Here is a 20,803-nt window from a genome sequence, read left to right as displayed (position 1 = left end):
GCAAAAACAAAAGTGATAGGCTAAACAGACACTATGTCTACTTCAAGAAGTGGATTATTAATTAATTCTGAGGGCCTGAGAGCTTTTGTCCCCTACCTCCTGAAGACGGAGAACTAGAATAAGTATTCGCAATACTCATTTATTTGGGAACTAAAATGTCTTCACAGATCATCTAGCCCAGCCTGATCAATGTACATATATGGAATCTGAAACCAAGAGAGGGGATGTGACTTGCCCAAGGTCACAGTGAGTTCCTGACTGAACTAGGACTACTGGGCAAGTCCTCTGACCTCCAGTCCTGGGTATTTTACTCACTAACCTTGAGATCTCAATCCTGAGATTCCATGACTCTGTGACTCTAGGTTCTATAATTCCAAGACAAAGCACAACAATGCCAGTGCTCCAGACAGCCTTGGTACGGAAGAAGAACATGGTCTAGACTTAAGTACCATCAAGAACATTTTTTCATTTCAAAATATCAACTGCACCATCATGGATTCAAACACTGCACACAATCCTGTGTTTCTGGTATTTCCCCCAGATATCAATGTTCCTGACTTGCAGTCAGCAGACCTTACAGCCACAACCTATGATACAAGCGGCCCTTTTCCAAAATTACTTGCTACAAAAATGAAAATCTTAGGGGTAAGTCAGATTTGCCCCAATGTATATTCTATTGAGGGTGTGTTACGGATGGTTTGTGCTCCCCACAATTCATAGTTGAAACCATAATGCCAGTGTAATGGTGTTTGGAGGTGGGGCTTTTTGGGAGTAATTACTTCATGATGGTAAAGCCCTCATGAATGGGATTAGTGCCCTTATAAGAAGAGGTCAGAGAGGTAGCTAGCTCTCTTTCCACCATGTGAAGTTACAAAAGAGAAGTTGGCGGTCTGCAACCCAGAAGGGGTCTACACCAGAACCCAACCATGCTGGCACCCTGATCTCAAACTTTCAGCCTACAGAATCATGAGAAATAAATTCCTGTTTTTTATAAGCCACCCAGTCTATGAACCATGGGCTTAATCAACCACCCCCAGCAGGATGTTACAGATTCTATAACTTTGCAATAGAAGCTGAACTAAGATAGGGGGTGGGGGAGAAGAAGAGGGAAAGAAATGTCTGGTGACACAATGTTTCAAGGTAGGAGCTAATTCCAACTTTTATTTCCATCCAGTTCAGGAAGTATATGTCACATTTCTAAACCAATTATGTAAAAGGTTCTATGGAGAGGAAGATATAAAATGAATAAGCCAAAATCCCTGGGCTCTTGAAGATTGCAGTTAAAGTAAAAATCTCCAAACTCGCTACCTAGGAGTTTTTTCATAGTTAAGTTCAGAGAAAAGAAAGAGAAAATCAGGTAGACATCAATAGATCAGATTTTATATTCTGGGTTACTGAGTTCGACAGTTTTACATTTTCCCAATCAAGACTCAGAATTCAGTTTCACAATACTGTATGGTATTTTTATATGTGGGGCTTTTGCAGAAAATCCCCTTAATACTGTAAATGCTCATCTCTCCACCCACTTATCCATTTCATGACTATTAATTATTTTTTATTTACCAATCTCCTTTCAGAAAATGTGATTCAGTATGTTTAAGGCTGTGATAGTGTCTATATCTTATAAAATATTTGTCATTTCAACCCCAAGCCTTCCAGAGTGGAAAATAGAAAGAAATTGACTTTTTTCCCCCCAGGAAAAAAAAACAAAGTAGAGAAAAATGGCCCACTGACATGCAGAAAAGGGCCATCAGTCTAAACTGCTTTAGCATCTATTCAAATATAATGGTACTGAAACTTCTGCTAAAGCGTTCAAATTACTTTAACAAATATGGAATGAACTATGTGCAAAAAACTATGTTAGACACTATGGGGTTACAGAAATAAATACAACCTAGTTTCTCTCATTGAGGAGAGAATACACAATTTAGAAAGAAAAAAATAACAATATTAAATACCACGTTTCACAGTAGCATCTAATAAGAGCCATAAATGGTTGGGTGTGAGAGGCAGGGGAACCCAGAGAGGGAACAGTTACTTCTATCTAAAAGCAATGGGACAACGTTATGGCAATTCTGGCATTAGTCTGAACACTAAAGAAGTGATGGAATTTTAATAAGTAGATATGAAAGGGGAGGAGGAGAGCAGAATATTCTAGATAGAGAAAGCACCATGAACAAAGAACTCATGGTAGCATAGTTTGGGAATGACGAAAGAGCTGGGAGGAAGCACATTAGACTCGAAATATTTAAGGGGATTAAAAGACAAACAAAAAAAAAAGAAATAAGAAAAATCAGGATGGATAAATACACTGCAGTATGTCCATACAAGGGAATGTTATTCAGTGCTCAAAATAAATAAGCCATCATGCCATGAAGATACATGAAGGAAACTAAAATATGCATTTCTAAGTGAAAGAAGCCAGCCCGTAAAGACAACAAACTGTATCATTCCAACTATGTGACATTCTGGAAAAGCCAAAAAATGGAGACAGAAAGATCAGTGGTTGCCAAGGGATGGAGCAGAGAGGGAGGGATGAATAGGTGGAGGACAGAGGATATTTAGAGCAGGAAAACTATTCTGCACAATACTATAATCGTGGATACATGTCATTACACATTTGTCAAAACCCACAGAATGTACAACAGCAACAGCGAAGCCTAATGTAAACTATGGATTCTGGCTGCCAATGATGTGTCAGTGTCGGTTCAATTGTAACAAATATACCACATTGATATGGGATATTGATAGTGGGGGAAGCAATAGGGGAGGGAAACAGGAAATAGATGGGAACTTTGTACTTTTCACTCAATTTTGCTGTGAACCTAAAACTGCTTTTAAAAAATAAAGCCTAGGCACACCTGAGTGGCTCATTTGGTTAAGCCTCGGCCTTCAGCTCAGGTCATGATCCCAGCATCCTGGGATCCAGCCCCGCATCGTGCTCCCTGCTTAGTGGGGAGCCTGCTTCTCCCTCTCCCTCTGCAGCTCCCCCTGCTTGTGCTCTCTCTCTCTGTCAAATAAATAAATAAAATCTTTAAAAAAAATAAAAAATAAAAATAAAGCCTATTAATTTAAATAAAATGGTAAGTATGTACTGTAAATTTTGTTATAGATATTTTACCAACATTTTTTTAAAATGTGAAAAATAATATTTTGGGGAGAAAAGGAAACAACCAGGAAGGTAATTTGGAGACCTAATTGCCAAGAATCTTATACCCATCCCTACTTAGACTTTACAATATTGACAAGTAGTTTCCAATCTGTGAAATCAACAAATCACCTAAGGAGCTTTATAAAATGTGTATACCAAGTCCCCAGGCCTTGTTCCAGAACTATCGAATATCAATTTTGAGGGAGTGTGGGGGGGGGGGGTTTGAAATCTGTATTTTGTAAACACTTCTCTGAATTTGATGACCACCAGATTTGGGAGCTTTGTTTCAAACAAATTGAGAAGAGTAACCAGATTGGTTCTGTTTTGCGATCTTACTTCAGCACTGACAGAACACTAGAATAGAGAAAAAGGAAGCTGGTGCAGAAAAGCCAGTTAGAAAACAATTTTAATAGTTTAGATGAATGGATAGTGGCTATTGAGTTGAACTTACTCAAATGGACTTGGACTTGAGGAAAAGGATGTCCTTCACAATTCACCTACTTAAAGGTCATAGTTGCTATGGGAGTGAAAGAAAGGACTCAGAGAAGGTAGATGGAGAGTAAGAGGGCAGAGAACAAACACTCACACATGGTACACCTTCCATTCTTTACATCATTCTCACCAATCTTCCCTAGCAATCGTTAAACCACTGCTTTAATTTTTTTTCATTATTTGTTTTATTTTTTATTTTTTAAGGAATCTCCATACTGTTTTCCATAGTGATACATCCCTACCAACAGTGCACCACATCCTCACCAGCATCTGCTATCTTGTTTTTTTGATGTTAGCCATTTTAACAGATGTGAGGTCCTATCACTTTGTGGTTTTGATTTTCATTTCCCCGCTGCTTGGAAAGTTTGACATGGTCTAACCTGGAGATTCTATTCAGTAAGTATAGGATATAGGATATAGGGCCTGAGAGTCTGCATCTCTAATTCTCAGGTGATCCTAATGTTGCCAATCCATGGGCTACATTTTCCAGAGCACTGATTTAGATCATTTTACCTGTTACCAAATATCAGATAAAGGGATCAAAAAAACACCTGGGAGCATCATAAGGGGTTTCTACTATCCTTCCCCTATTTATAAAAGAAGGTAATCACCAAATCCTTTTAACCAAAAGAAGATCATGTATATTTTTGGAAAGGAAACCTACCATTTTGCTTTTTCCTTACCATGACTTTTTACTCTATTTATAGGCTATGCAGATCCTGTTTGGAGTGATGAACTTTTCTTTTGGAGTTGTTTTCCTTTTCACCCTTGAAAATCCATACCCACGGTTCCCCTTTATATTTGTTTCAGGATATCCATTCTGGAGCTCAGTTTTGGTGAGTATAGTCAATTGAGTTCAATTTGAAGCCATGACAACAGGGATACTAGGGAATTCTTAATTCCCTTAAAATGAGCTGCATTCAGTTGTAGGATATGCTTTGTAAAGATAAAATAAAAATCAACTTTATTGAAATTATTTCCCCATTAATTCATCAGAGTTGCTGACATTCCATCTTTGGGTCCTGAAGTTCCTTTGGGAATATGTCCTTGGGTCTTGATGTCATTTGTCCATTCATTCATTCAAAATGAGTTGCTATCCATTATAAGCCAGATACATAGTGGAAGGCAATGAGGATCGAAAGGTTAACAATACATGGACCCTCACTATGAAAGACAGTATGAAGTTTCCTCAAAAAATTAAAAATAAAATGACCATATATGATCTAGCAATTCCACTTCTGGGAATATATCCAAAGGAAATGAAAACCCTATGTCACAAATATATCTGCAGCTCCATGTCCATAGCATTAGTCACAGAAGTCAAGACATGTAAACAACCTAAGTGTCCATCAACAGATGAATGGATGATAAAGAAGTGTGTATATATATATACAGGCCATAAAAAAACAAGGAAATCCTGCCACTTGCAACAACATGGTTAGACCGTAAGGGCATTATGTTAAGTGAAATAAGTCAGACAGGGAAAGACAAATACTGCATGATCTCACTGATATTTAGAACTTCAAAAAATTCATAGATAAAGAGCTCAGATTTAAGGTTACCAGGGGCAGAGAGTGAGGAGAGAGATCCTGGGATGGAGGGTGGTGGTCAAAAGGTATAAGCTTCCAGTAATAAGATAAATAAGTACTAGGGATACAACGTATAACAGGATGATTTCAATTAACACTGTTGTATGATATACATGAAATTTTTTAAGAGAGTCTCATCACAAAGAAAAATATTATTTTTCTCCTCTTTTTCTTTTTCCTTTTTTTTGGTGGGGGGTTGTATCTATATGAAATAATTGACGTGAAGTAAAATTATTATAATCATTTCACAATATATATAAGTCAAATCATTATGCATATGCCCTAAACTTATACAGTACTATATGTTAATTACATCTCAATAAAACTGGGGAAAAAATAAACAAAAATAATAATACATGAGCCCTTCCTTCAAAGGGCTCTCAGTTTAGCAAGAAAGAAAACATGTAAAGAGGTCATTTCAAGGTAATGTGATAAATGATATCACAGTGCTTGTGTAAGGAGAGATGAAAGATCAGTTTACTCCTTAGAAAAGTAAAGAAACAGGGAAAGCTTCTTAGATGTACCTTTGAGCTACACAGAGGCATTTACATAATTACATTCAATAAACATTATTTTAGCACCTAGTTTAGTGCCAGAGAATGGATGGTGTGTGGGAATTAGGAAAAAGGCAGTTCTTGGTCTCAAGGTCTCTCAAATAGAGAGTCAGATCATCACCATATGGTGTGGTGAGTGGTGACAGACATAGGAACTGCCTCTATAGAAAAGGTACCTACAAAAAGGAGGGGAAGATGCCCAGAGACACTCCAGCTTGGCTGAGTTTTAAAGGATGGGTGGTTAAGCAGGATGAGAGCACCTAGAGAGGAATGGTGGAAGGAATGGTAGAGAGTGGGGAATGGTTGGGCATAAGGGCTAGGGATATCTTGCTGCATGCCAAGGGAGAACCATGAACAAAAGGCCCAAGGTATGGGAGAACACTTTCTATCCTGTGAGAGTGAGGGTGAAGAGATGAGGCTGAAGAAATACAAGGCAGTGGGACTGGAAACTTAAAAATGCATGTGCTGTAGTCCGATTTGGAGTTTCTACTAGATGATGCTCCTACATATGACTCACCTCCATGAAAATTCTTGGGATTTTTTTTCAGAATTCCCAGCACATTAGCTGGCAGAACATGCTGGATTGCAAATGGGTATGAAGGATGTGCCTTATAAGAATGACAGAATCTGATTTTATTGGTTGTGAACTGATTTGACACCAGTGTGGCATGATACCAAAGCTCATTCCACAATAGTTATAAAAGGAAGGTAGATGAGAAAACTAAAGCCCAGTGAAGCTAAAAGAAAAAAAAAAAAAGTCATGTTCAAATAGATAGTTAAGGCTAAAGCTAATTTCTAGTTCAGTATTTTGTCCACTACTCATTTGTGGACTACCTTATCAGGCACCTCACCCTGCTCACTGCTCTGAGGATCGTGTGAATTAGGAAGGAAGACATGTGAATGAAACACATAGAAGTCTATTCTCTGAGAACTCTTTAACATCAGTTAAGCAAGCCCATCACTAAAATATTTATTCTTTTTAATAGTTCATTAATTCTGGAGCGTTCCTAGTTGCATTGGAAAGAAAAACCACAGAAATTCTGGTGAGTTACATCTTACCCTTCACTAAAAATTTATAACTTTGAAATAATGATTTTAACCTTGAAAGTGAATTTGGAAAATCATTAACCCACTATAATTCCACAAACTGTCAAGTACTGATACCAACCAATGTCACTGGTCTTTTGTCCATAGAATCATAAAACAGCAGTGCCAGAAGAGTTTTCTAGGTCATCCAGTTTCTTATTTTATATATGAAAACACTGAGGCATAGAATAAAAGCCAAGTTCCTAAACAAAATGGTAAAATGGGTCTCAGCATTCCAGTAACTCATTCATTCATTCTTTCTGTCATGCCAGACACTTTGAAAGGCACTAGTTTGGCTCACAGGATAGGCACACTGTGAAGACAACCTAATTAAAAAATAAATAAATAAAATAAAATAAACCTTATAAGCAGAAGTTCAAAATAAGTAATACAGTGTTAATGAATGCAAAAGTCTAACTCACAGATAAATTATAATATTTTTACTTTTCTCAAAGAATCAAAAATGTGAGATATTAATTAACAAGCCAATAAATTATTTCCAACACAGGACTTCTCCTGTAGGTTTGAAGTTTTAGGAAGGAATAAAAATTGCAAAGAAATACAATGTTTAGTTAAGAAGAGCCATAAAACAAAAATGCAAGTAGGTCATGACTTTTACCAGGCATCAAAGTGCAGGGCAATGTGGCTATGCCTAAGTACCCCTTTTGTCCAGTGTGCCCCCGTCTCCCCCAACTAAATGCGAGTTAACTTATTAGGTACAGACTGTGGGGGATAGAAGGGTTATTAAAAGTTCACTGGATTCCCTCATTCTCTAGCTGAGTGCCTGAAGCCCAAAGGGATGAAGTGTCTCATATATGATCACACAGCTGCTTTGTGGCATTGCAATGCTGTGACTAAAACTCTCCCTCCAGTCTCCCCCACCACTGCTTTTTGTCTGTAGACTCAGTGTTATGGTCTTTCATCTCTTTCAGGTGAAGTTAAGCCGAATAATGAATTCTCTTAGTGCCCTGGCAGCAATAGCTGGAATCATTCTCCTCACATTTGGTCTCATTCTAGATCAACACTTCTTTTGTGGCTATGCTGAAACAATTAGTCAGTGTCAGGCCATTGCTACCCTATTCACTGTAAGTATACTGCATTTTTATGGCTAGGAGTAATGGGTGTAATCATAAAGATTGATTAGCATCTAATCAGCAAAATCCAAATAATGTTGTGGACACATGTATTTCTTTTATTTACAAACATTTATAGAAATCATAATATCTGATAGGTTACACCAGGCATTGTGGAATAGAAAATAAACACATTATAACCCCCAACTTGAGGAATTCACAGATGAGTAGTGAAGATAAAGCATATATACCAATGAGTATAATATAAAAGGTAGAGTGATATAGGAAGAAAAATGCAGGTATAGCAGTATGGTAGTGATTCATAGTCCCAGATATATATTAGAATCTTAAGTGGAATATTTTTATGGTTTTGGTTTTGGCTTTAATATTCAGACTGGACTTCTGATAAAACATGGTATATATTGAAAACAGGCATTTATTTCTGCTCTTTCCAAAATACCACTATTATTAGTTTAAGGGAATGGAAAAGATGTAAATCTACATGGAAAGAAAAATTAGTCAACAAGACCCGTCAAAATTTGTCAAGAAAGCTGGAAAGTAATCAGTCACCTAAGGAAAAGGGAGTCTTCATAGAAGTAAAATATCACAGTTGCAAGAGTAGATCTCTTTCCTCATCTTTTTCCTGTACTTAGAAGGAAAACATCTTGTCTTTCACCATTAAGTATGATGTCGGCTGAGGGTTTTTTAGATGGATTTGATCAAGCTGAAGAAGTTTCTTCTCTTCCTAGTTTGCTGAACATATTTACCATGTGTGTTGAATTTAGTGAAATGCTTTTTCTGTATCAACTGAGATGATCATGTGGTTTTTGTCCTTTATTCTATTGTTATGGTGCATTGCAGTGATTGACTTTTTTATTTTTTTTATTATGTTATGTTAATCACCATACAGTACATTATTAGTTTTTCTTAATTTTATTATGTTATGTTAATCACCATACATTACATCATTAGTTTTTGATGTAGTGTTCCATGATTCATTGTTTGCATATAACACCCAGTGTGCTCCATGCAGTATGTGCCCTCCTTAATACCCACCACTTTTTTATCTTAAATAAAAATAAATTTATCCTGGGATAAATCCCACTCAGTCATGCTGTATAATTCTTTTTAAATGTTGCTGGATTCAATTTTCTGATACTTTGTTAAAGATGTTTACACCTTTATTTATAAGGGATCTTGGCCTATACTCATCTTTTCTTGTGATGTCTTTGGTTTTTGTGTCTGGTTAATACTGGCATTATAGAATGAGTTGGAAAATACTGCTTCCATTTATACTTTCTGGTAAATTTTGAGAAAAATTATGTTGAATTTTCCATACACATCTGGAAGACTTCACTGGTAAAGTCTCCTAGGTCTGGGCTAACCCCTTTTTTTTTTTTTTTTGTGGAAAGTTTTCTTAAATTACCTGTTATCAGTTTATTTAGATTTCCTATTCCTTCTTGGATCAGTTTCAGGGGTTTGTCCCTTATTGTCAGCATGAGTGAATGAAGGAACATGACAATACTGATTTTCAAAAAAGGCTGTCTTGGTGGTGCTGTGTTAGTAGAGTTGTCTACCAATAATCTAGAACCTTGAATTAGCATAGAGGAGATAAAATAGCCAAGAGTATAAGCCCAACACCATCAATGGCATCAGTCATTTTGAGGGAGGGTAGTTTTGTTCCAGTCACCTTGAGTGGAAGCAGTCTAGTCCCTAATTCTGAGGAGCTTGGGCCACCTGTGTATTAGCTGTCCTATCTTTTAGACCATTTGCTTTTGTAAAGTTTCTAGAGGATTATAGCTTAACGTCTATAATAAGTGCGGTAGTGGAGGTGGTGGTGGTGGTGATTTTAGTAAGATCTTATCCAACAAGACTCAAGTGTACTCTTTCCCTGATGATATTTCCAAAATAACCAGTCACCTGCCTAAGGTCACAAAGAATGATTAATTAGATGGCTGGCAAGGAAAAGTAGTCCACATCTGTTAGTGGAAAAAACTGACAAATTTATTATATAATCAGAGTTTTCAGAATGAAAGTCAAATCATTCACTGAGATATAATACAGAATTAATTTCTGAGAATTTAGTCAATGATTACCAGGAAGTAAGAAGAAAATAGGGATAGTGAAGGCCTTGGAAAATCCACCCCTGCCTGCTGACTCAAGAAATCAGCAGCCTCCGACAGATGGAATATGTGAAGAAGAGTCTCTCCTACAGCCAATTTCCTACATATAGATAAGACTAGAGAAGGTTCTTAAAAGATTTTAATGAGTAATCCAAGATAATTGGTCCTAGAAAGGATATTGGTCAAAGAGACATGTTACTTATTAGTCCTGGTGGCTGGCTAACAAGACATAACTCTTTTCCTAGGATTTATTCTTATAGATACACAAAAATATAGATAAGAGGCAGATAGACAGACAGGACGGTTAGTGGCAAAGCTTTGGCAGACCATCTTTTTCTTCACCCCTACCCCATCAAGGGAAAAGAAAACAAGAACAGATGTGAAGGGGTAATGAAAAAGTCATGGGAAACCTGACTCCCAGGACAAATAAAATAAACCCTACCCAATAAAAAGTGCTAGATCGCCTCATCAACATAGATGTGCAAACCCTGGACAGGGTTGCTCACAGACAGCCAGTGGAATAGCCACTAAGTGAGTCAAAGGACCAGAACCGTAATAGTGAGGGGTCTGACAAGACCTCTCTGGGGACTCTGTGACTGTCTAGCACCTTCAAAGACCACCAGGAAAATCAATGACAGTTAAAAGCTGAATTTATTAAATTTGCTAATCAAGGGAGAGCATGGGTCTTCTAGACACAATAGGGGGAAACAGAAAAGGGCATTTATAGGATTTCATCAGCTGGAGGAGTCATAAGGTAATTTGGGGGGAGAGTAACAGTAGTCTGGAAAGGAACTGGTTAGATTTGCAAACTAGACCAGTTGTAGAGACAGCCAATGGTCTAATTTTTGGAAAACATGAATTCACATGGAATTACCATTAAAACATCTCTCTGTGGCCCTATTTTGAACATAAAGCTCTGAGACATCTTATGTTAAAAACTTGAACTTAGATATTTGGTCTTGTATATCATGCTTTGATACTTTATCAATTTGCTGAGTCAAAGTACAGTTATTTTTCAAATCATGGTTTTGTTTCATTATCAATTCTCAGTAATCTTAACTAAAACAAAAACTAAAAACTATGAAAATTACCAAAAAGAAAAAGTAGAAGGAACTGGACTGATATCTAACCTCTCAAAAGCAACAATAAAAGCCAAAAGACTGAACAATATCTTCAGTATTCTGAAAAAAATAACTGTCAACCAATAACCTATCACTCACTACCCATTACTGTGATATACATACATACATACATACATACATACACAATGGAATATTACTCAGCCATAAAAAAGAATGAAATCTTGTCATTTGCAATGACGTGGCGGAAGCTAGAGTGTACTATGCTAAGTGAAATAAGTCAAAGAAAGACAAATACCATATGATTTCACTCATATGTGGAGTGTAAGAAACAAAACAGATGAACAAAGGGGGGTAAATAAAGAGAGAGTCAATCTAGGAAAGAGACTCCTAACTATAGAGAAAAAACTGATGGTTGCTGGAAGGAGGTGGGCAGGGGATGAGCTAGGTGTGTGATGGGCATTAAGGAGGGCACTTGTGATGAGCACTGGGTGTTATATGTAAGTGATGAATCACTGAATTCTACTACTGAAACCAATATTACACTATATGTTAACTAACTAGAATTTAAATAAAAACTTGAAACAGAAAAAGGAGAAGAAAAAAATCTTACAAGAATGAAGTGAAATGAAGAATTTTTAGAGATACAGAATAACTGAGCTTGCCTCCTGCAGACCAGAATTAAAGGAATAAAGAATGAACTCCAAATAGAAAACGATAGCACAATGAGATGCAAGAAGGACTGAAGAATAAAGAATGTGATAAACGTGTGGACAAATACAAGTGAATACTGCTTGTGTAATGCAGTAATAATAATATATATTGAGATTAAAAATAAAGTATTTAAAATACCAGTCAGCATTAACATATAAGTAGAGAAGGGAGCAAATGGTGTTTTTGTTAGTTGTGTTTGCTAAGGACCTGAGTTTTCTCTGAGAAGAGCATGAAGGTTTGAAGAACTTTTAGACTTTGATATGTTTGAACACCTAATGGTATCATCAAAAGTAAAAAACTAGAACTAATAGATATATTTAGTCTATTATATCCAACAACAAAGAATACACAATTTTGTAACACATACCAACAAAAGATGACTATATATTGGTAAATATGACAATTCCAGATTAATACCAAAGGTTGAAGTCCTAGTGTATGACCTATGCAATAAAACAATAAGCAATGATAAAAATAATTTTAACCTGTGTGGCTGGATATTAAGCAGTAGGTTTCAAAGTAATTATTGGATCAGGAAAGAAATCATAATATGAATCCAAAGATGTTCTGAAATGAAAGCTCAAAAACTTGAGGGCGAAGGTAAAGCAATACTTTTAAGGCAATTCATAGCTTGGAAATGTAGATACTATAAAACATGAAACTTTGAAAAATAATGGCCCAAATATTAATCTCAGGGATTAAAGGAGAGAAAATTAGTCCAAAGAAAGAAGAAGAAAGGAATTAATATATAATGACAAGAGAAGAAATTAGTGAAAACAAAACAAAACAAAAATCATGCACACATCAGAAAGGATCAAAACAGCCAATGATTGGTTTACTGAAAATACTAGTAAAGTATACAAATCCTTTTTTTCTGGTTATGACAGAGTAATTTATATCAGAGCATCTCTCTAGTGAAAACCATTTTTATTAAGAGCTTATTAAAATAACAAAAAACTTCCAAATGTTTGAATATACATGAAAGAAACCATGGCAGCCAGGATTTAAAGTACAAGGATCCTGTGAGATTTGTACACGTTGAATGAACTAAACCCAAAATTCTCCATCACTTTTCTCCACAAGTTATTTGCTGACACCTAAGATGTGTAGGATGCAAAGCTCAGGAGCCAAGTTGATAAGAAGCTAAGAGGCTAAAAGGCCAAGAAGAGATTTCAGCAGTCATGCAGTACGCAGACACACACACATTGTTCAGAGTCCACCAAGAGGAGTAGTGGAGTCTGGTAAACACTCCAAAATTTCACTTCTGAAGAAAGACTACACCCTAGAATTAAGGACAAAGGAAACAGACCAGCCTCACAAAACTGAAATTCATCCTTGAATTATTTTGATCATGGTAACCTTCTCCTAATCTGTCTGATGGAAGAAAATTAATTCATCCCTAGAGGAAGATAACATAATTTAGAATTTCTACCATTTTTTGCATACTACATTTGTTATTAAGTGTAAAACAAAACAAAACAAATTAGTCATACCAGAAGATAGGACTGAACATCTAAAAAATAAAAACAAAATAATCAGGGCATCTGGGTAGCTCAGTTGGTTAAGTGTCTGACTCTTGATTTTGGCTCAAGTCATGATCTCAGGATCCTGGGATCGAGGCCCAGGTCAGGCTCTGTGCTCAGTGGGGAGTCTGCTTTAGGATTCTCTCTCTCTCCCTCTCTCTCAGCCCTTTCCCCCACTCTCTCTCTCTCACTTAGATAAATAAATAAATCTTTAAAAAAAATAATCAATGATTGAAACCACCTCAGTGGTGACACAGAATGGTAGGGTCATCAGATACAAACTTGACGGTAAACATGGCTGTTATATCCAAGAGAGAAGAGAATGAGTTGGAGAATATTATGGGACACTGAGACCCATTAGAAAGAAGTCATTGGAATTTATAGAACCGCAACTAAGCACTCAGTAGATGGGGCAAACAGCATATTAGACACTTCAGAAGGGCACAGGAAGAGAATCAGTATAAAATATGAAGTCTAATGCCCAAAGAGAAGAAAGTGATATAAAATATTAGAAAGAACAAACATAAGGGACATATGGAGCAGAACAGAAAAAAAGGTGCCCTATATACAACTGAAGAACCACAAGAGAGAAAATGAAAATGCAGCACAGAACGATGCTCACAGAGAGAATGGCTGATGATTTTGTAAAGGAATCAAAGACAAGACATGAACCACAAACAGGAAAATACAAGGAAAAGTACATAAAGCACATGATACTTAAATTTCTGAGGGAAAATAATGTATAAAGAGCAAAACCTAAAAAGAAGCTGGGGGTGGGGGCAGAGGTGAATACATTACATTCAAAGGAACAAAGGTAAACTTCCAACTGACTTTTCATTTGGAGGCCTGACAGAGGCCAGAAAACACTGGAATGACATTTTAAACTGCCGAAATAAAATACTGCTAATCCAGAATTCAGTGTTCAGTGAAAATGTTCTTTAAAAGTTAAGTTGAAGTAAAGATATCAGACTAACAAACCTGAAAACAATTGGTATTGGCAAATTAATCCTGAACACAGTAATTACTAGTAAGAATACTGAATCAGTAATCAAAAACCTCCCCAAAGAGGAAAGTCCAGACCAGATGGCTTCACTGGTGAATTCTACTAGAAATTTAAAGAAGAATTAACACCAATCCTTAAGCTCTTCAAAAAAATAGAAAAGAAGGATCCAAATTCATTTTATAAGCCCAGGATTACCCACACCAAAACCAGACAACTACGCTACAAGAAAAGAAATTTCAAGCCAATATCCCTGATGAACATATATGCAAAAATCCTCAATACATTGTTAGCAAACTGAATTCAATAGTATATTAAAAGTCCCCTACACTATTATCAAGTGGTATTTATTCCAGGGATGCAAGGATGGTTCAACATACACAAATCAATAAATGTGATATACCACATTAACACAATGAAGGATGAAAATCATATGACCATCTCAATCGATGCAGAAAAAGACTCTAACAAAATTCAACATGAAAAAATTTAAATTCTCAACACACTGAGATAAAGGAGCACACCTCAACATAATAAAGGCCATATATGACAAGCCCAGAGCTAACATGATACTAAACAGTGAAAAGCCAAAACTTTTCCTCTAAAATCAGGAACAAGACAAAGATGCCTAGTCTCGTAATTTCTATTCAACAAAGTACAAGAAGTCCTGGCCAGAGCAACTGGGGGAAGAAAGAAAGAAAAATAGACGGGAAGGGAAGAGAAGAGAACAAAGAAAAAGCATCAAAATCAGAAAGGCAGAAGTAAAAATATCTGTCTGCAGAGGGCATATACCTAGAAAACCCTAAAGACTCCACCAAAAAACTATTAGAATAAAATAAATTCAATAAGATTGCAGGATACAAAAACCAATATACAAAAATCAGTTTCAGTTGCATTTCTATACACTAATAACGAGCTCTGAGAAAGAAATCACGAAAACAATCACATCAAAAAAGATAACATATTTAGGAATAAATTTAATCAAGGATGTGAAAGATCTGTACACTGAAAACTTTAAGACATTGACGAAAGAAATTGAAGACACAAATAAATGGGAAGATATCCCCTGTTCATGGATTGGAAGAATTAATATTGTTAAAATGTCCATACTACTACCCAAAGCAGTATACAGATTTAATGCAATCCCCATCAAAACGCCAATGGCATTTTTCTTAGAAATAGAAAATAGTCCTAAAATTTTATGGAACCACAAAAGACCCCAAATAGCAACAGCAATCTTGAGAAAGAAAGAAAAACAAAGCTGAAGCCATCACATTTCCTGATTTCAAACTATACTACAAAGCTAGAGTTATCAAAACAGCATGGTATGAGTATACAAATAGACACACAGATTGGTGGAATGAATAGAGAGCCCAGAAATAAGCCCATGCACATATGGTCAATTAATTTACAACAAAGGAGCCAAGAATATATGACAGGGAAAGGACAGTCTCTTCAATAAATGGTATTAGGAAAATTAAACAGCTACACACAAAGAAATGAAAGTAGACGACTATCTTACACCATACACAAAAATCAATTCAAAACAGATTAAGGACTTGAATGTAAGACCTAAAACCATAAAACTCCTAGAAGAAAACACAGGAAGTAAACTACTTGATATCCATCCTGGCAATGATTTTTTGGATTTGACACCCAAAGCAAAAGCAAAAAAAGCAAAATAAACAAGTGGGGCTACATCAAACTAAAAAGCTTCTGCACAACAAAGGAAACCACCAATAAAATGAAAATGCAGCCTATGGGATAGGAAAAAAATTTACAAATCACATATCTAATAAGCAAAATATATAAAGAATTTGTACAACTCAATAGCAAAAAAATAAAAATAAAAAATGGGCAGAGGATCTGAAGAGACGTTTTTCTAAAGAAGACATAACAGATGGCTAACAGGTACATGAAAAGATGTTCAGTATCATGAGCCATCAGGAAAATGCAAATCACAACCACAGTGAAATATCACTTCACATCTGTTAGAAGGTTATTATCAAAAAGACAAGAAATAACAAGTGTTGGTGAGGATGTGGAGGAAATGGAACCCTTGTGCACTAATGGTGGGAATGCAAGTGCACTTGCGCAACCACTATGGAAAACAACATGGAGGGTCCTCAGAAGTTAAAACTACTATACAATCCAGCAATTCTACTTCTGAGTATTTATCAGAAAGCAAACACTAACTCAAAAAGATATGGACATTTTCACATTCATTGCAGCAACATTCACAATAGCCAAAACATGGAAACAAGCTAAGCATCCACCAATGGATGTATATGTGGTACATTCACAATGGAATATTATTCAGTGCCAAGAAAGAAGGAAATCCTACCATTTGCAACAACGTGAAAGGACTTTGAAGATATTGTGCTAAATGAGATCTCCATCTGACTAGATGGAGGAAAACAAATACTGTACAATATCACTTACATGTGGAATCTTAAAAAAGCCACATTCATAAAAACAGAGTGGAACGGTGGTTACCAGAGGCTGTGGGGCAGAGAATTTGGACTGATGTTTGCCAAAGAGTACAAACTTCCAATTAGAAGATGAAAAAGTTCTGGAGATCTAATGCACAGCATTGTGCTTATTGTTAGCAATACTGTATTATATACTTCAATGTTGCAAAGAGATTAGATCTTAAATTGTTCCCATTACAAAAAGTGAAATGATAATTATGTGACATGAGAGAGGTGTTATCTAATGCCACAATGGTAATCATATTGCAACATATAAATGCTTCAAATCAACACACTGCACGCCTTGTGCAAACAATGCACACACACAATGTTATATGTCAATTATATCTCAAGTTAAAAAAAAAAAGGCAAGGCACAGAATGGGAGATAATCTCCTCAATGCATATATCTGACTAAAGACCCATATCCAGAATATATCAAGCACACCTGAATATTAATAATAAAAAGACCAAAAAAAAAATGAGTAGGACTTGAACAAGTACTTCACAGTAAAAGATCTGCCAACAGCCAGTAAGCATGTAAAAACGTGCTCAACATTATTAGTTACCAGAGGAATGCAAATTCAAAATCACAATGTTTGTATGCACAGCAGAATGACTTTAATGAAAAGGACTGGCAAAAGAAAATGTTCGCAGGAATGCAAAGCACATGGAATTCTTATACATTTTTGGTGGGAATGTAAAATGGCTCAGCCACATTGGAAAACTATTTGGTAGTTTTTATCAAAATTAACAAGGCCTATTTTATGTCTTAGCAATATATACAAGAATGTTCACAGAAAACCTATTCATAACAGTTAAAAACTAGAAACAATCCAAATGTCTATCAACAACAGAGTGGCTAGAGAAACTGGTTATTCAAACAACAGAAAACTACTTAGCAACAAGAAAGAAAACAGACTACTGATACATGCAACAGCATGGATGAATCTCAGTCCATTAGACTGAACAAACAAATTCAGATACAAAAATGAACAGGCAAAGTTATTAAATGGTGTTAGTAATCAGAACAGTGGTTGCCTCTGGCTGGGGTAGGGGGGATTGACTGGGAAGGGACACAAGTGAACTTACTGGGGTGATACATGTTGATCTGGAAATCAAAAAAGGGTAAAATACATATATACTTAAATATAAAATCTGGCATGGTAAAAGAAGTGGAAAATATTTTTAAAGCAGATAACAGCAGTTTCAGTGCTTTTACATACAAAGAATGAATATAACTAACAAAAAGTCAAGAACACAATTTAAAAAATGGACAAGATTATGAGGAGGGAATTTACAAAAATGCAAATGTGGTGGCCAAATATACTCAGAGTGATGTTCGAATTCACTAGTAGTCAGGGAAATGCCAATTAAATTAATAGTGGACTAAGATACATTTATTAGATTGGCAAAAATAAAAGTTATAAAAATTATCACAGGTAGGGAAATGGTGGAAAGGATGTTCCTGTGTATTGATGGCAGAAATCTGAAATGTTACTACCATTTCAGAAAGGAAGGAGGCATTCATTTACATGAAAGATATCCAGGTAGCTATCTCCATAGCAATTAAACACCTACATATAAGGGCATGTGTACAAGAATGCTTATTGCAGCATTATTCAGAGCATTAAGAATGAACAAACATGGGGCGCCTGGGTGGCTCAGTCATTAAGCGTCTGCCTTTGGCTCAGGTCATGATCCCAGGGTCCTGGGATGGAGCCCCGCATGGGGCTCCTTCTGGGCGGAAAGCTGCTTCTCCCTCTCCCACTCTCCCTGCTTGTGTTCCTGCTCTCACTATCTCTCTCTCTGTCAAATAAATAAATAAAATCTAAAAAAAAAAAAAAATGAATAAACACAACAGAAGAGGAGGAAAAGTAAATAAATTATTTCCTGTCACTAAAGAATAAATGAATTATGGCAACTCTACCATGAGATATTATTATGTGGCCATTAAAAACCATGTGACTCTAAAATAAACAATATTTTAACCTATACTCAAAACATGTAGAAAGATACAGTTGCAGAACAGAATGTTAACCATATGACCTTCACAAACTTTCACCGGCAAAACACTTGTATGTCCAGCCTCTGGGTTCCTAACAAGGTGTGTATCCTATTCATGCTCTCTGTTGCCAAGCTACAAAGCATTTGAAAATGGTCTCTAGCAGTGATAAAAAGAACAGAAGACGGTACTATTCACCTATGCTTCTTTTCTGTGTGTGTTTTTCTACACGTTCCTCTTTTGTCTGTGCCTTTAGGGTTCTTACCCTCTTTTTCTTTCCTTTTCTATTTCCGCTTCTATTTTTTTTTCCTATTTCTTAACCTTTCTTTCTCCTTCAACAGACCACTTTTTCACATTATTTCTTTGTATTGTATATATTTATGAAATGGAACATTTCTGCATATGATATAGAATGTGGATTGTTTTGTATGACTTTCTCTAAGAAAATAATGTGCTGTCCTGTGCTGAAACAGCTGTATGCTCTCGTGATCCTCCACTATTTTACTTCCTAAGCATCCAATACACTTGAGACATGTGGGAGAGATTTTCTTAAATGGGCATTGCTACCTCACTGTCATCAGAAAAACCATTATTGTGCTAATACCGTGATTCTTTTTTTCTTCTTCTTCTGTTACAGGGAATTTTGATTATGTTGATGGCCTTCAGCATTATTGAATTATTCATCTCTCTGTCTTTCTCAGTTATGAGGAGACCCTTTTATTGTTGTGACTAATGGTGCTGAATATCACCGTGGGAATAAAGACGTGTTATAATATCATCAAGAAGTGAATTATGTTTGTGAGAAAAAGCCAGAAGGAACATAGAATCTTAAGACTGGCAACTGTCGGAAGCAAAGGGAAGTGACTTAAGAGAGTGGGGTCTGGGAACACTTTTGGCTGATAAAACACATCCTGCCTCTTTGCAATGCCATCTCTTCCTCTCCCCAAATCACATGGTCATCTTGGTGCCACTCCTCTGTTAGTCATGCATGCACTGAACCGAAGGACAGCAATGCAGTGTTGCCACTGTACAAACAGAGAAATGAACCAAAGCCCACGGTGTGGAGTGACCTGGTCTATCATATCTCCTGATGATTTCTCTAAGAGATTCTACCTAGTGGCTCCATGGTTGTGTGGAAAAATGAGTTGGTTGGAAGAACGGCTTGGCCCACAGATTTTGCATTGATACTGCAAGATCATCAATGTGAGCCACTCATAACAACTAGAATAGTAACACGGAGGATATATGTTGGTTGAAAGCCACTATAACGTTCCAAGAACCATGCTAAGTGTTTTTTGTGTATTACTCATTTAACCTCACAAAAAGTCTAAGAGGCGAATTTTATTATTATACACGGTTCATGGACAAGGAAGCTGAACGCTAGAGAAGGTGAGCAGAGTGTCCCAGGTGACAAAGCATGGTAGCAACAGGCAGTCTGGCTCCAGAGCCCAGGGTCTTAATCCCTACACCAACATACCAACGTCTCTTAGATTCTTGGTCTCAGAACTCCTCTACACTCTGAAAAAATTACTGAAGACTCATTACACATCAATAAAAGTAACCTTTTATTAACATAACTGTTATTTTCCAAAATTAAAAAAAATGAGTGTGAAGAGTGGCACTGATACATAGTTTTACAAATCTCCTTTTTTAGCTTACTTAACATTCTTTTATTTTATTTTTAGCTATTTTTAGTTATAGTTTATTTACAAACAAAGGCACACACTTAATGTATATGTACTCTCCTGATGCCAACACCATAACCGAGGTACTAAGCATATCCATCAGCTCCAAAATTTTCTTGTGCTCTTTTGTGGGGTTTTGTTTCTTTGTTTTTTGATGAGACCATTCAACATGAGATCTATCTTCTTAACATATTTTAGTGTACAATTCTGTATTAGTAACTAAGTACTCTGTTGTACAGTAGATCTTTAGAACTTATTC

General features: G+C 36.3%; 1 protein-coding gene across 1 annotated transcript; it reads left to right on the top strand.

The window, feature by feature from the left end:
* Positions 1-429: 429 nt before the first annotated feature.
* Positions 430-19,592, top strand: MS4A5 (membrane spanning 4-domains A5). Its single transcript, XM_021685242.1, has 5 exons — positions 430-645; positions 4,351-4,479; positions 6,773-6,829; positions 7,805-7,957; positions 19,497-19,592. The coding sequence occupies exons 1-5, from the start codon at positions 493-495 to the stop codon at positions 19,590-19,592; spliced, it is 588 nt and encodes a 195-aa protein (XP_021540917.1). The 5' UTR covers positions 430-492.
* The last annotated feature ends 1,211 nt before the right edge of the window (positions 19,593-20,803 follow it).

Source organism: Neomonachus schauinslandi, chromosome 11 (assembly GCF_002201575.2).
Source record: "Neomonachus schauinslandi chromosome 11, ASM220157v2, whole genome shotgun sequence".
NCBI classification, from domain to species: domain Eukaryota; kingdom Metazoa; phylum Chordata; class Mammalia; order Carnivora; family Phocidae; genus Neomonachus; species Neomonachus schauinslandi.
The sequence above is the reverse complement of the archived record's forward strand: the minus strand, read 5'-3'. Positions and strand labels throughout refer to the sequence as shown.